General features: G+C 49.3%; 1 protein-coding gene across 2 annotated transcripts; it reads left to right on the top strand.

Moving 5' to 3' along the window:
- Positions 1–12,825: 12,825 nt before the first annotated feature.
- On the top strand, positions 12,826–16,832 carry LOC108025245 (uncharacterized). 2 transcript variants are annotated; one of them, XM_017095596.3, is made up of 4 exons: positions 12,826–13,497; positions 14,298–14,512; positions 14,724–15,213; positions 15,288–16,832. In XM_017095596.3, exons 1-4 carry the CDS (start codon positions 13,026–13,028, stop codon positions 16,460–16,462), a joined length of 2,352 nt encoding a protein of 783 aa, XP_016951085.1. In that variant the 5' UTR covers positions 12,826–13,025; the 3' UTR covers positions 16,463–16,832. The 2 variants fall into 2 exon arrangements, with proteins under 2 accessions (XP_016951085.1, XP_016951084.1); XM_017095595.3 differs by having other exon boundaries at positions 14,724–15,219.
- Positions 16,833–16,975: the final 143 nt, after the last annotated feature.

The following is a 16,975-nucleotide window of genomic DNA, read 5'->3' as shown; positions in this document are numbered from 1 at the left end:
CGCCCGAGGGGCTGCAGCGAGCACTGCGATTTTGTTTGCACATCAAAAGCAATGACTACCCGCAGACAAACATCTCTGCAGGCCGGTCACGTGCTCGGAAAGTCAATAAAACGAGACTCCCCTTCGATGGTATGGCAAGGGGCATTAATAACGCCCGATAGTCGAACAATACGATCGCGCACTCCGCCTCCCAAACAGTGGCAGCCATAACGTCGGGCAATTAATATGCGGCAAACAATTTTGATGAACTGCTAACAAGCCGGTGGCTCGGTGGCTCGGTGGATCGGTGGATCCGGGGGTTTTATGGGGCGCTCTATGCCGCGAAGGCATCCCATAAAGCCACAAAATGGCACAAATTGATTTTGGCCAAACGAGTGCTTCGGGGGTTGCGTGCTCTCGGGCACATCCGCCTGGAAAGCGCCATCCACAGCCCCTCCGCCACCTTGCCCGGAGCCAAGGATCAACCAGCCGGGCCATCAATTTCAATGAGTCTCAGCGGCGATTGATTGAGAGACCCTCAAATTGATTAGCACGGGTCCAAGAATAAAACGTTTACGTCTCCATTATGTTGGTGTAAAGAATATACACTCATACATAATTGGCGGAGGGCAGTGAAATCTCGGCGAGAGCCATAAAGAATAAGGGCCAGCGTATGCCGGACGGAGGCCAAGCCGTAGAACTGCAACTCACCACGCTTCTCCGCTGTCCGGCGCTCAACAGGCGCTCCTGCCCGCGGTGGGTGGGCGCTACGAGGTGCGGACTCGGGTTCCGGGTTCCGGGGGCCCGTCCCGAAGTCCCGGGCCCAAGTCGCTACCGATTCGCACTCGGATGCTCCGAACCGAGTGCGCATACGAGTCCGAGTCCCAACCGCTTCAGTTTTTGGTCCGCGGCAAGCATTCGCGCATTTTGCCGTCGAGCGTTGGCCAGCGCGGTGGATATTTCGCGTATCCGCAGTATCCCAGTGCGTAACGGGTATTGAAATTCGATTTTTAAACTTCGAGCGCCATAAAAAATAAATAGCATACGCAAGTTAATAAACAAATCCGGTGTGCGTGCCAGTGTCTGTGTGCTTTGTCTCAATGAAATGCCAAACTAAATAAGCTGGAAAAGTTTTCCATCCAGTTTTTATGGCAACTTAGTGGGGCCCAAAAAAGTGTCAATTGAATTAGCGTCTCGGGGTTTTTGAAAAATCGAAAATTTTAAGCAAAAGAGAGATCAAGGCGCAAGCGGCTGATTGGATCGCGGACTTTATTCGCATTTGCAGTGGCGTTTCTTTCGCCACAGCAAAAACAAACCACCTGTGGCTCCGCCTCCTCCGATTTTTTGGATCCTCCTCCGATTCCGGGTAACTACACTACACTATTTGCCCAAGCAGTTTGCTTTAATTTGTGTCGGCCGCTAATGGAAGCATATGAGAAAACCACATATGTGTGCTAGACCCCCCATCGAAGGAAAATCAATAGAATTCGGACAGCGCATTATGTTTATGCTAACCGCGAGGGGGCGAATTATTTACTTTTGAGGGCGGCAAAAGTGGTGGAGAGCAGCGAAAACTCTTCACCTGTTGCACGTATCGCATGTCCTGTCGATTGGCTAATTGATAACAGCCAGTTCCGGCCATCAGCCAGCTATACGTCCACCAGTCCATCCATAAATCCATCCACCCATCCATCTATCCCACCATCTGCTCTTGACCCTGCCAGCGGGCTGCCCATTAAATCATCGCGAGCAAACAAATTAGCGGAATGAGTGCATCAATAAACAAAGTTCACCTGTGGCCCCCCGTAATGTCCCAAAAATAAAGAGAAGACATCTGCGGTGCGCCCCTAGAGATGCAGCTTGTATCTTTTGGGTTGCAGTTTCCTACGACTTGCGGCGGATTTTTGGAATTGCGCTCGATGGGCTGGGAAATAAAGCGAAATGAACCGAACCGGGCGAGTGAACATCAAAAGCGCTTTATCGCCGTGGGTTTGGTTGGGATGGCTGGATGGCTGGCTGGCTGGTAGGGCGGGCGTACTGTATCTATCTATCTATCAGATGCACACGGCGCTTGTAACCGCAATTCGCATGCTACTGCACCGCCTCCCCGCCGCCCCGTCCTTCGAGCGCCTCAAGTCGCCAGTGCTCTTGATTGCGCCTTTGTGTATAAATTAATTAAATTAAAAGTTTCCGGTTAAGCCTCCAAACGCCGACAAACGCGCCACTCGGACGCAGTTGCATTCGAAATTGCAGAGGCGAAGCGATGGGATTGCCGCTTTCACCGCGCCTTCGAGGAGCCTCTGGTGCTAATCGCACCCTGTCGATAAAAAAGAAACCCTCTCCTGATAAAAATAAATAAAACCAGCCCAGGCGATGCAAATATTTGGAGTTTGTGTCAACAAGTGCTTGGGATTCCCCGTTTGAAAATATAGAGCTCGATTGCAATGGCCTCTTATCACCAACTTAAGCTGCTGCAACAATTGCGCTGCTCTATAGATACAGATACACGCAAAATTTACAAAAGAGGTTGAAGAACCCTCTGATAAAAGCATACATATTATTACAAGCAAGCAATAGATAAATAAAGCTTGTATTTTATTTTTGTAAGCAAATTTAATAATACTAAGCTTGCTTAAGTAGTTTCTTGCTCACGTGACTCATTTGGAATTAATCATCTCAACTAAATACATTTCCTTATCACCATATGTCTGACTTCCAGGAATTTCCGGACCATACTTTGTTGGGGTAATACTCTCGAATAAAAAAGTTGGAATAAACACTCATATTAGTTAAAAGAATGCTTTCTGTGTTTATAAGTACATTTTATTTACAATATGTATTTAAAGAAGTTTCGGAAACATTTATCTACCATTTAAAACAGTTTTAAGATCTTGTGGACCCTTCCCCCCAACAAGATACAAGCTTATGCACCAATTGAAATGACCTTAAAGAGCACATGTAATTTCTTTGCCTTTGTGATAGCCGAGTGGCTATTTCAGGCACGTTCCTCGGGCCCAAGGCTCCCCGTAGCTCCCTCATTGGACCGGCCATCCCTTTCCTGGGTAAGCGAATGGGAAACCCTTCTCCCCGCTGGGAGACGTGTGCAGCGAGTCGGCAAAGTCGAAGCCCGAGATGGATTCATTAGGCTCCTCCTGACACCGCCTGGCACCCATGCCCTCCCATCTTATCCGGCCAACCCAATTGCTTCTATAAATATTCGGCAGACACATCAACAACCTACCGAAAACGTCAGCACTTGCCAAAATCCAAGACCGCGACGCTGGCGATTTCCAAACTGCCCTGTGTCTGTGTGGCCAAGTCAACAGCTTGGCCAAATCTGATTTCGATTCGATTGTACGAATTTAAAGTAAGTCACGCAGTGTTTTTAGCATCTTCCCTGGTCCGAAAAGCGAAGGTTTGGGGCTGTGTTTACGTAGATACATAAGTGGGTTGCGGCTGGGAATTAGCATCCAATTAGAAGATAATCGCCCGCTAATTCGCTGGGCAAACTGCTCGCGAAAAGATGGCCCAAAAGTGTCGCAGATTTACGGGGCTTAGGCCACGCCCCAACCCTGTAATGGCCCCCTTACCATCCCGTCCCATAAAAGTCCTTGAGTGCCTGCAGTTAATGTGCAGTCGACCTTCACGCCAACTAAAGGCCAATTGTCAATATTTTGACACGGGGCGAAAGGGGTGGGCTTTCGGTGAGGGTGATGAATATGTTGGCGACATATTGCAAATCCCAGTGGATGAGTTCGACCCACGTGTCCAGGAGCGGGCGGTGGGCGGTGGGCGCTGGGGGTGGGCGTGGCTCACCTAATGTTGACATCACTTGGCCGTTTGATGGCCGCCTTTATGAGGGCTTTTACAACCCGATGATAAAGAGGCCAGCGCGATGTGAACTCACCGAACTGGAGGAAAGTGAGGCGCCCTTGAGTGGACTCCAATTGATGGCCAATTTAGCGCGGCTTTTTGATCCCGTGCTCGGTGCAGAAAGAAGAAAATGTAGGTTTAGGGAAAGAAAAAGGGAAAGATACAGATACAGATTCAGAATTATTATTATTACGACAAACTAATAAATATAATAAAGAATAAAATAGAGATAGCATAAATAATAGTATTTTTGTTTTTAATTGCATTTCTGCTGCTGAAAACCTTGTTTTCTCTCAGTGTAGGCATTTATATTGGCTTCCCCAATCACATGCTCCTCCATCCGGCAATCGCCATCGCATTGTCCTCGCATTGTTCCCCGGTCATATGGTCTGGAACCCTTCAATTACATTTATCCTGCCTCAAATTGATGGGGCTACGAGCAACAGTTGTCGTACAGGGAAAATGGAAAAATTGCATTAAATTTGCATTGATCAGGGCGTCCTCTGCCCCCTCGCAGCGGATAAACCTCCGTGGTGCCGAGATAAAGATGCAGATGCAGTTCCCCGACGTGGATTAGTTCACTCAACTGATGGCCCCGCCTGAGGCCATTACCAGTGGGGTGGATCTGAGTGGATTGCTCCCTGCAATAGCCACCCGCGAGATGAGAAATTATTATATTTGCAAATTTTACATAGTACCAAAATAGAAACGAGCATCGCGCATCGAGAGATTCGTGATTCAGGGCCGGCACGTGATGGGCAAAAGTGAGGAGCAGGAGGTGGCACCCAATGGACTGTCCACAGCGCAAAAATGCCCATTAATTGCTGCTCAGATTCGAGTTCAGCCAGCTGGCCATTCGGCGGCTATGGCATTTGTCTGCCTGCATAATTAACAAGTCGAGGCGCTGGCTTTGCATTAATTATGCTCGAATTAAGTCGGCGGACGGCATCAGAACAGAACAGTCATCTGTTCAAACCCTGCAAGTGATAATTCCCCCTTTTGGCACCCAAAGCCCCTGGTTACCGGCGTTCGTATGTATGTCTCCAGTGTTTACTCGAGCCATTAGACTCCCAGGTAGTCTAATTGGTGACTCACCGCGATCAATTTAATGCCTGCCCGTAACCAGTATAGCATTCGTTCGTATATTTATTTGCTTTTGAGCACATTGCACACTGAAGAAGTTAAAATTATTCGGAATTCTTAAACTGTTTACAGCTGTGTCTCTCTGGGTGTGAAATATCGAGTAAAATATTCAAAAAGAAGGCAAACGGAGCACAGGGAAGCCTTAAATGTTCCACACTTCTTCAATGGAAACCCCTCGAGGGTTCCTTTTTTAGGAAATAACTATATATGCTATCTAAAATGTATAGCTCCCCTTGCAACTAAGCTCTTTTCTTCATTTAGGGTTCATAATACATTTATACTCTGTTTCATAGATACATCAATACTTTGTTAACATAACTAACTTATATAATCCTTCACAACAAGTGTCTCATCCCCTTGGAACCCACCCTTTAGAGCGATCTGGGCTCTTTCAAAACCCTGCCAGTCCCACCCAGTGCTCCAGCTGCACATAACCCATTAGAGCTCTTGATCACACCCACATCCGGCCGAACGGATGGGTGGTCCGGCTCACCTGAGCACGTCGCGGTCCACCCCGAAAATGGGTGAACGCAAATCGGAACGCAATAAACTTTAATAACTGCGCATCCCTAAACGACAATGGTCGACAATATTCGTTGTTAATGCCGTTTGGGGCTCGGTTCGATGGACAGAGAATCCGAGATCGTTTAAATGCAAATGCCAAGTATTTTAATGGTTTTCTAGCGAGGAGCAGGGCGGTGTGCGGGGCTCCAGCACGCAGGCTGCATTAATTTACTTGCAACTTTGTGGAATCGTGGACAATGCGAATCACATCCGCCGGAAATGGGCAACTTCGGTCGGGGCGAAGGGGGAGTGGCAGTGGGCGTGGAGGTTGCGGGGGTGGGTCCTCTAAGCCAACTTGCAAAGTTATTAAGTTTCAACTAAGTGCGCCACTTGTTGGCCAAGTTCCTCTTTCAGGCGCAGGGATAATGGATGGGCCCGCCGGCCACGATGGTCACGTCCTTATGAACAGCTCCACACATCATTAGCGGCGGCCTAGGCTCCTCCGGCCTCCAGCGACTCCGGTTACAGGTTATTTTTTCGGGGCACTGCAATTAAATTTAACTGCCTGCCAGGAGGCAGGCGAAACTTTCCAGTAAGCTGACAGCTGGCTGAAAGAGGGCACTGCGTCCCCGCAGATGATCCTTCCAGCGCTGGCAGGAGTAATGCGCCATTAACACCCAGGCGAATGCCTTCCCGACTGGCCCCTGCTAGCCCCTGCGCTCTCTCATCCCCTACTGACATTCATCCGCCGGAGAAACCCCCTCAATGGCATTCCGAATGCAGAGCTGACAGGACGTAAGCTCCTGGCGACGGCCACACATACACTCAGCCAAAAAGCTAGAGAAAGTTCTGTAAAATACTGTCCAAGGTGGGGACACACTTAATATGATTTAAAATTGCCAACCCCAGAAAGGAAATAATATAGAACGCAATATTCCCATTATTTGATAATATAATATACCATATCATTTGCTCAGTACACTTAATATCTTGTTTTTGTTAGCTTTTTTTTATAGTATGTGGTGAATACATTCCTTAAATAATTACCATTATAAATTATAAAAAGTATCTGAAGTTAACTATAAGTTTTAACCGATTGGATTGTCTAACCATTAAAATTCCCCATAAGTAATCCCTAAATTTCGTATAACTATTTTGAAGCTCCTTTCCCTCTCCTTTTCCTCTTCTTCCCTAACCCCTTTCCCTTAGTATTTTTCTTCAATGAAACCCTTTTTGGATAACTGGTCCACTTTTGGCAACCCGAATTCCTCCATGTTGTGCGGTTAACCTATCAAGTCCCACATTCCGCAATGGCTACTCTTGAAGTGTAGAAGTAACTGCTGCGCAAATCGCCAACCCGGGGTCAGGGGCTCGGGCGTCCGGGGGCCAGTTAGCAGGGGTCAGGGGTCAGAGGACAACTGGCTGGGACCAGCCAAGCGGCAACTGTAACGAGCTGCGTGTCATTGCGCCAAAATCAACAGAAATGCAAACGACGAAACGATGTGTGCTGTTGCCGGTCGACAGATACATGTGGACTTGGGCTGGCAAGCTGTCCACTCCTCCCTGGGAAGCTGGGTGTCCAACAGACTGGCCGCCCTGTTGACAATGAAATGCCAATCTGCCAAGCCGAGGGATGTGCCGGCGCGGTCAGGACGTGGTGTAGAACAAGCAAACATCAATGAATCTTTATTGGCTCCATAAATATTTGAGCTCCGCCAAGAGGTGGGCCTCTGTTCGAGTGCCAACCCCTTTAAGGGGCCCGGGGATCGGGGTAACTTATGCAAAGCCGGGGATCCGCACAATCCCACATTTGTCCTTGGCAGCGGACGTCTTAAGCGGCTTTAAAACCAACTTTCTGCCGGAGTGGGCCAATCTGATGGATGCGGCCGCTGAATCTTTGTGACTCCTCATGCGTAAGCCGAATTCAATCACAGGACCTCCTAATGGCCGGCGAAAAGGGCTGGGGAGCCGGGTCCTTGGGGGTTGGTTGGCTTTCGGTGGCTCCGCCAGAGCTTCTTTATGGTTTCCACTGAAATAGAAAATGAAATTAAGATGGCAGCTGTCGGTTTTTTGGGGCCAAGGGGGCCTGCAGCTCGGGGGAATACGAGTCGTATGAAATATTACGCATACGCAGCGTTGTGCCGCATTGCTTTGTGTGGTGAAATGCGGTGTCTCCGGCTTGATTGATTCGACTGTCCGGCTGGTGGACGAACAGAGCCACTGAAACATAGCCCCCCAGAGGCTATGTGTCCCACATACGGATGCCAAATAGTTGGGAGACAGCCTGGGACCCCGAGAAGGCCTCGAAAACAAGGCGCGCAGATAACAAACTCATAACATTTAATTACGTACAATTTACTCATATGTTTACACCGGCCCAAAAAAAGTGCGATAAGCGGGCCAAAACGATGATCTCGCATTTGTGGCTGCTCCATTAGCGATGGCTCACCTCGGGGCACAAAGGCTTTTCGCTTTTTTCGGTTCTGATGGAGTTGTCACTATCACTATCACTACCACTGGTACTACCATTACTGTCACTGTGACTGTCATTGGGATTGCGACGGCGGGTTTCACTGGGCAATGCGGTAGCCGCCGGACTTTACTCGTGTTCCCCGGCCATATAACTCATATAACTCCTAGGCCGATTGGCGATTGTCAACTGCCGAATTGGGAATTGGTGGGACAACTGCCCATCCCGTTCTCACTGCGCCGCACAGTGGGTTCGGCATAAGTTCCTTATATAAGGTATGGAAATACAAGGAGATGTGGGACCTTTATGTGTTATAAACACTAGATACTAGAAACATAAAATATATTTGAAATCAGTGATAATTATATTGCTTATTCTGTACTTCTAAGCTTACTTATAATGAATATTAAGGTCGTACATACGTACACTTTCCTAATTCAAAAGTAATCATACTTAAATTCTAAATAATGGTTTTAAAATTAAAATACACTGGAATTGTTTATACTTCCCGATAAATAATATTTTTCAAGAAGCTGTATATCCCTTAGTAAATTTTCTTTTATTACTTACTCATTACTAACTTACTTATATTGCCTTACAGTACAATCTATCTTTTGACTTCGTGAAGTTTTTGATTACTTCAGCGCCTCCTCCCGACCCACTGTGGCCCGTCCTGACGGGTGATTATTCACCCCGCGACTTTTGCTGGCCCGGCGCATTTATCTGCCAGACCAGTCCCCTCTTACTATGTAGTTATCTATCAACATGCCAGCGCCCTGACATGGGAAACCCGTCACTTGTTCCCCGGAGACGAAGGATCCCTCTGTTATTTTTCCAGTAGGGCCGCCCCATGAAAGATCCCCCATATCCAGTATTCAAATGCAATGGGCGGACTGCACGTGATCCCAACGTGCCTGGGCCCTTCAGCAATGCAATCCCCACCGGAATGGGGAAATCGAGCAATCCGGCAATCGAACAGCCAATCCGATCCGATATTGCCAACGATGACTGGCCGATAAGCCACCTGTGACGTGTGAAGACTTGAGCTATTTATGGTCTCGTTCCCAGCCACTGAGGAGATATCCAATATGTATATTTAGCACCAGGCTTTTTCCTGTTTTCCCTTTTTTTGTTTCACTCGGAACCGGTTGGAGCCGGAATCTATATTGCATTTCCAGTCGATTGCCCTGATGAATGTGTATTTGGGTATCACCCCATTTAGAAGGATTCGCAATTACGAACAAGAACTATGCAAAGTGCAATCAGCTCGCGCCGAGGCCGAGGCCGAGGCAAGAGAAGAACTTTTCGCCAATTAATTTGCCAGCTCTGCAAAGCGGAAAAAATGGCATATCACCGAGGGTGGAGACGGGTGGTCTATATTGTTACTATATATAGGGGGTTTTCCAGCTGCAGCCACTCGTTTTGCCGTAATTAAACGTGTGAAGCGACGCAGGATGACCACGCACAAAACGCAACGAAGACAAATGGCCCGGGGAAAATACGGAAGTATAGAGTGGGAAGGAGGAATATGGAGAGCCAATCCTCAAGATGCAGCTTCGCCCCATTCTAGATACATTTGAATCCGAGCCAGCAGATGGAGAACGTGTCGACTGCATCGGCCATCGGCCACAGTTCAACTTTTACCAGAGGGGTTATGCGTGAAGGTCCTTGGACCGCGGTTCTTCCTCCATCCTTATCGCCACCCTCATTTTTCAACGCCCCTCCCCAGATAGCGTCCTGTAATAGAAACGCACTTTATCTGCTGCCAAGCAGCTCAAAGAGCAGCCACACTGAGGCAAATCATTGATATTTTGGGGCATTTAAGAACTATTTTCAATAGTCACATTGACTTTTAATTATATAATACATCATAAATAGCTATAAGAACACAAATATATCTTGAAGATATTTCATTTTCATTTGAAATAGATTTACCGCGTGATTTATTGTTTGAAGCTAGTCCCCAGTTTCTCTCAGTGCCCAATTATGCTGGAAGGAAAAGCGCTAGTGTGCACTGCAGCTGCAGCGAGCTGGAAACACTTTTCTGGCTGTTATTCCGCTGGCAAGGCCAAGAAAGTGGCCAATTCGATGGCGACATGGTAATAAACTTAATGCCAACTGATTTTGACAGCCCTGCACTAAGGCCTTGGGAGGGGGGTAGCCGGGATTAGGCGGAGTCCAGGGAAACGGAAGCCCACGCCACTTGCCACCCCTTCATGAGCCTGACAAATGCGCGAAAAGTTTGAACACTTGTTCCGGCTGGGAAATCGGCGAACCTCGGGGCGTATGAGTTATGCCAAGGAGCGCCACCGCCTTGAACTGGAGCACTGGGTCCGCTATACGGCGGATTCCGGTTCCCAGTCACGTACGCCCGCCAAGCAGGCATACCATATCATGGCACAGGCCTGTCCTAGAGACCGATTCGAATTATGAACGCGTTAGAGCTCCCTCGCAGCTCGTGATTGAGCTACGGCTTGTCATGCCGAGAGTGTCATAATGAATTCGGCAAATGAATTCAAACAAATCATAGGTGTACTGGCAGAAAAATGTACTTAAATTCATATAGTACTGCTTAGTTTTATATGGAAGCATTCTGTACATCTTCTTCATGAGAGGGGGATGTGAACTGTTTCGAGAAATCTGTAAGTTCTTGAGGGAGACGTAAAATTCCCCACATAAGATACAACATTCTACCCCTAATTCTTCACGAGCTTCAAAGACTACCCCTGGTTTCTCCCAGTGCACCGATTAAGCGCCGAGGTGTCAGGTGCACTGACCTGAGGCTCTTCTTGGGGGCGACTCTTTGGCATTGGCCTCACGCAGCCCATGGCCACGATCGCTAATTGCGTTTGCCAAATTAATTAAATCGGGCCATTTGTTGATTGAGTTTTTAACTGAAACGAGAGTGGAATGGGAATGGAAGGGGTAAGAGAACGGGAGTGGAAGGCCATGGAATGGGAACAGAGTGGGAACGGGAGTGGGAATGCAAATGTCGCCTGCCTGTTGCTGCCCCCTTGCGATTGAATTAATTAGGCAAAAGGCAATTAAGTGAATCGACCTGCTCCGGATGTCGACCCGAGGACCCAGCACGCGAGCAGGGTCTACGGGGAGTACTCCTGACCCCTGACCTCGCCTCAGCATAAATTCCATAGCCAATAAGTTGGGCAATAAGTGGGTGTCTCCCACAAGGGCTGGCTAAATAACGGCGTTAATTCGACAAGCCCTTGGCCCGGGCTCTAAGTGCTCCGCGTTGATGAAGTACAATAACCACCTCACCCCATCCTCGCTGGCTTTCACTTTCCACTTTTCCACATTCCACTTTTCACTTGATGAATCGCCAGGTGGCGGCGAAGGGGGGCCGGGGGGCCAATTAAATGGAAAACGTTTTCATGTCCCGCAAACTGTTGTCGTGGCTTTTGATGGATGCACTCTCGCCGCCAAAACACTCGATTGAGCAGTCTTACCCCTGTCCCTAGCCACCCCACGTGTGCGTCCCATCCATCCTTTGCCCCCTCTGGTTTCCCGTTCGCCTCCTGCTCCTGAGTGACGACTTCCGGTTGGCAACCAGCCGCTCTAAGCCCGCCGCTCACACGCTTCCTGATATCGCGGCGCGACTTCCTGCAGGACAAATCCCGGGACCTCTCTCAGCCCCACTCCACGCCCGAGTGGCGGTAAACAAGGGAAATCCTACAAGAGATACGGGCAGTGCACCCGGAAAAATCAGTCCGAAAGTCTGGATACTCCTTAGTCGTGGCTAGCTAGCCGTGAAGTAGATTATCCTTATTATTGTACTGGAAGAATCCCGATACTTATATATACTTTTTAAGCACTTCATAACCTTGCTAAAGAAACGGAGCATGAAACATTTTTAAATAAAGCTAGTGAGTAAGTAAGTTTATAACAATTAAATAATTTAAATACATTTTTGATAAGGAAAACTAAAGAATAATGAAAGCGTTGACGTTGTATTGCCGAGGTTTTATTTTTAATTTTCATTAAACTAATCTTAAGTAATGACTATTTATTTCTAGTGCAAGATGCTCTTCCGTCTGTTTCTGTATTTTATTTTTAATACATAAAAAAAAAAATATAAAATATAATAAAACTTTTTTTTTCGAAAGAGATTTATGTTGTTTTCAGGAGATTACATTTTCTTATAGCTCCAAAACTAATCTTGAATGACTGTAAATGTTTTTTCCCAGTGCAGGATGCTCCCTTATTTATGGAACGTCTGTTTCTGCGTTGTTCTCGCTGTTCCCCTTCTTTTCATGCGTTTTCTATGATGCTCTGCAGCACCCGGTTCGATTGTCTGGCAATTGATTTCGTCGCTGGTCGGAGTTTGTTTGCTTTTCGAGCTTTGTACTTGCTGCACGCGAATCAGATAGCTGTGTGTGCTGGCCAGAGATACCCCCCACTCCATCCCCCATAAGCCAAAACCAAAACCACCCTGGAAAGCCATGGAAGTTTCAACATTTTTCAATGTAATCCTTGAGGCCAGAAATTGATGGCCCTCGAGTACCATCTGATTATCCAGGGTACTTCATAGTTGGGCGTTGCCTTTGTTGTTTTCCCCGCTGTAGCTTGCCGCCTCCTTATCGCCATGGACATGTATTTTTTGGCAAATATTTATCAATTTACTACACTAAAAAATTGCTACAATTAAGTAGTGTGCTGCGTGTGTGTAACAAACGTGCCGAACGATGATTAAGTTTTTCTCTTTTTTCCAGCTAAATACAGAGCGTTGACAGCAGAAAAACAAATACATCGGGGCAAAGGAAAGCAGGGGAGAGAGCGGTGAAAGCGGGAAAGCAGGAGCAACCGCAGGGCGGCGGGCATGGCGTATACGCAATGCGCAGCATGTGCCATTACTATCGCTGCTACTGCCACGGCCACCTCGAGTCAATTAGGGAGTTCACACGCCAGCGGGCACTGTAATTGAAGTCCACCCACCTGCTCCACCTGTTCCGCCCTGTTCCGCCCTCCATTAGCCGCTGATACCAGCCTCGAATACTCGATCGGAGGAGGGAGATCCCTGCCCGGGAAAACCGAAGCCAAAATGTCCGCCTTCCGCTACTTCTCGATCACGGACTTCTCCTTCGAGGGACCGCTGCTCCCGCTGCACGCGGCCCCCACGCCGAAGGATGTGAAGGGCTCGGACAGCCCGAGCTCCGACCTGAACATACCCTACACCGTCTTCGAGGTCCTCGTGGCCATTGTCAGCATCATCGGCAACATCCTGGTGATCATCGTCTTCCGGCGGGAGCGAAAGCTGCGCCGCCGCACCAACTACTACATAGTCTCGCTGGCCATGGCCGACCTCCTGGTGGGCTGCCTGGGCATACCCTTCGCCATCCTGGCCTCCATCGGCCTGCCCAGGAACCTGCACGCCTGCCTCTTCACCGTCTCGCTGCTCGTGGTGCTCTGCACCATCTCCATCTTCTGCCTGGTGGCCGTCTCCGTGGACCGCTACTGGGCCATCCTCTATCCCATGGCCTACTCTCGGAACGTCCGCACGCGCACAGCGATTTGTGAGTATTCTCTGGTGGTATGGAAGACGTATAAAGGTTATAATGCAGTCGTTGAGCCCAGAAAATAGATAGAGATATATATGCCAAAAGATAGATAGATAAATAATTTCCCCTAGATATAAAAAGTATATATATCCAGTACTCGAAGTACAAGCTCTAGGGTTGCAAATATTTTTGGTCTAACACCTACATATTTTAGAATAGGGATAAAATCTCAAGGAGAACCATTCGGTCCCTTTAAGGTGAGCCCCTTTATAAGGATATTGTCAAACAATTCTCGCCTTCTGGTGTCCATTGTTTGGTTTCCTGCCTTTGTTGCCGTGATGCTAATGACTCTGGTTGGCTAATATAAGCCACATTGTTCTCCCTTCCATTCTGGCCATCGACCATGTTTGAGTTGTGGCTTGGCTAAGACAAAGGGCTGCCACATCCGCACTGCAATGAGTCCTTAAAAAACAAAACAAAAAAGGTCTCAACTAAACTAAGTAACGTCCTATAAAGCAGAAAGAATGCTCAGGATGAAGCTACATTTTCTGAACTTCTGAACAGCAGCAGAATCAATGAAGTTGTATAGCATTTTTCAAACTCAACTGCTGTCCCAGAAGATGAGTGATTAAGGTCCACTTTATTTGCGTCATTTGGTCAGAGCCCACCCTCTGCGACAGTTTAGTTCCCCGCGGCTCAATAAAAGTTAATATAAATCCGTGCGGAGAAGCAGATAGTTTGCTCCGGGGACTGCCTGCTCTTCAGGGGCTTCGGTTCATGGCCCTCTGTTAAACGCGTGTCCATCTTCCTTGCAGTCATCATCTCGATGTGCTGGGTGGCCGGCACGATAGTGGGCTTCCTGCCCCTCTTCGGCTGGTACAACACGGAGTTCAAGTACGACGAGGAGTGCCTCTTCGTCGAGGTGATGGACTACAACTACCTCGTCTTCCTCTACTTTGCCACAATTATCACCCCGGCTCTCCTCATGCTGGGCTTCTACACGCACATCTACCGGGTGATCATTAAACAGGTGAGTGGGGTGAATGTTACAAAAAAGCCCATGAACTATGCCTAGTTTAAAAGCCATTTATTTTGTACCCATAACTTTATTTCACCTGTCCTGCAATTCCGTTTAAAGATTAAAGTCACTTCTCCTCTGCACAGCACATAGACTTGATATTATTCCCTACACCTTTTCCTTGTTGTAATCGTGCTAATCAAATCGAGTTCCGCTACCCCAGGTCCGCCAGATCGTGACGATGAACCCCGCCTCCGATCTCAGTCGTCGCTCCTCGGCGGCGGTGGTGCAGGTGACGACTCCCGGACGCGCTGGGCACACGGGCACAATGCTGCGCGTGCTGGGTGCCGCCAGGAAGCGGGACGTCAAGGCCACCCAGAACCTCTCGATCATCGTGCTGTTCTTCATGATCTGCTGGATTCCCCTGTACACGATCAACTGCATCAAGGCCTTCTGCCCCACCTGCTACGTGGCGCCCAGACTGACGCTCTTCTGCATCATCCTGTCGCACCTGAACTCGGCCGTCAACCCGGTGCTGTATGCCTACCACCTGAAGGACTTCCGGGCTGCCTTGAAGAACCTGCTGCTGAAGATGATGGGCGTGGACATTGACCAGCAGGCGGAGGCCATCCACCGCTTCTCGGTGGCCAGCCAGCACCGCCTCCAGTCGATGGACTCCAACATGCGCTCCACGCAGCCGCGCCTCTATGTGGGTGAGTGTGAGTGCGCGTTGTCCCCTGGGATTTGGCTGCAAAACCCCTATAATTTGGGATACCTCTCTCCGCAGATTCACCCATCTGGCTGAGGCAGCAGCAGGAGGCGCTGAAGAACTCGCAGCTACTGCCCAAATGCGGAGTGGTGTCTCCCTGCTTCAACAACATCAATCAAACGGTGGCCGCCGTCGCCTCGGTGACCACGGAGATTGAGCGCGAAATGTGGAACATTGTGGAGGCCTCCAGTGGCGCCGAGCTGGGCGAAACCAGCTACGAGTTCCCGTCCCCCGCCGCTCCGGCCTCCCAGCGAAGCAGCAGCTCCACTGTGCCACCTGCTCCTCCTGCTCCCGCTCCCGCTCCTGCTTCTGCTCCTGCGTCGGCGAAGCCCACCGTTCCGTCCACCTCCTATGACAACCACAACTATAGCTTCAGTCAGGATGAGGACGAGGATGACGACGATCTGGACTTCGAGGATGTCTTTGTGCCGGCCAGCTCTGTGCCCAATCCCGCGCAGTCCGGCATAGATCCTGTGGAGCTGCGACGCTCCCTGGCCTTGGTCATGCGGGAGAAGCTGCGCTCCGACGACACGGACTCCAGGTCGCAGATGGGAAACTTCCAGGATCTGCCAATAGACGCAGAGTCCAGGGAGAGACCGCTGTCCACACAGATCTCCCCCACAAATGGCGCCCTTCCGGCTCTGCTGAGGGCCAAGCTGCTCGCCGGCAGCTCCAACAGTGCTCACTGCCTGCCGGCTTCCAAGGATTCGGTGTCCGGATCTGGTGTCTTTGTGATCGACAGTGAGGCGAGCCCCGGTTCCAACGGGCACAAGCCCAAGTACCGCAAGGGCACCGCCATGACCAGGAGTTCCCTGAAGAAGAGCAGATCCTGCAATTGCAGTGCCATTGCCAAGGGACGGGGAGCACCCGAGGAGCACAGCAGGGATCCGGATCCGGGCCAGAGTTCCTCCGCCCCACTGCAATCGCAGCCAGCCAACCAGCCCTCGGAGAACTTCTTCGGTCCCTTGAGATCGGTGGGCAGCTTCATGCAGCATTCCAACCTGTTCCACTTCCTCCAGCCGCACAACGCCCGTCCCACCTCATCGACGGCCTCGTCCTCGGCCGCCACACCCACGCCCTCGCCACCGCCGCCCCTGCTTCCGGCTGCGGTTCAGGAGCCGTCGCCTCCAGGGGCCACTTCCGGTCTGACCGCCTCCTCGTCCTCTCTCCTGGCGACCAGTGCGGAGAGTTGACCTTCGCCAAGTCGCCGGGGTGTTCCAGGCGAAGAGGGGCACAGTCAGGATCAGAAGGATGTGGAAGGGGCAGAGGACGACCCCTGAGGAAATACTCGCAAGTCAAAGCTTTTACCTTAAGTACTTCTCTCTGTCTCTGCCTCCCCGCAAACGTTGTCAAATTCTCCATGGGATCTAGATCAATTAGCTGGGTAGTGACATACGAGCCTAGGAGCTACGCGCATTTATTTCGAGTGTACATATGTTTAATGTTGTTAGAGTATTTAATGTGTATGTGTCTGCTTATGTATACCTGAACGTCTGTGAAAACCAAGTTAAGCCGTGCGACATGAATTTCCAAGTTGAAGTTAATAAAGCGATTAAACATGAATAGGTGGTAGTGGATGGTTTGCCTTTCAAGGGGCCCTATGGATCTGAAATTGTTTATCTATATAATATCTTAACGCTGTTCAAGAGTAATATAGGGTATGAAAGCAGTCGTTGTTTGGCACATTTCCCATAGCGAATGGTGGT

Source organism: Drosophila biarmipes, chromosome 3R, assembly GCF_025231255.1.
Source record: "Drosophila biarmipes strain raj3 chromosome 3R, RU_DBia_V1.1, whole genome shotgun sequence".
Lineage (NCBI taxonomy): Eukaryota > Metazoa > Arthropoda > Insecta > Diptera > Drosophilidae > Drosophila > Drosophila biarmipes.
This window is presented reverse-complemented; position numbering and strand designations above follow the sequence as displayed.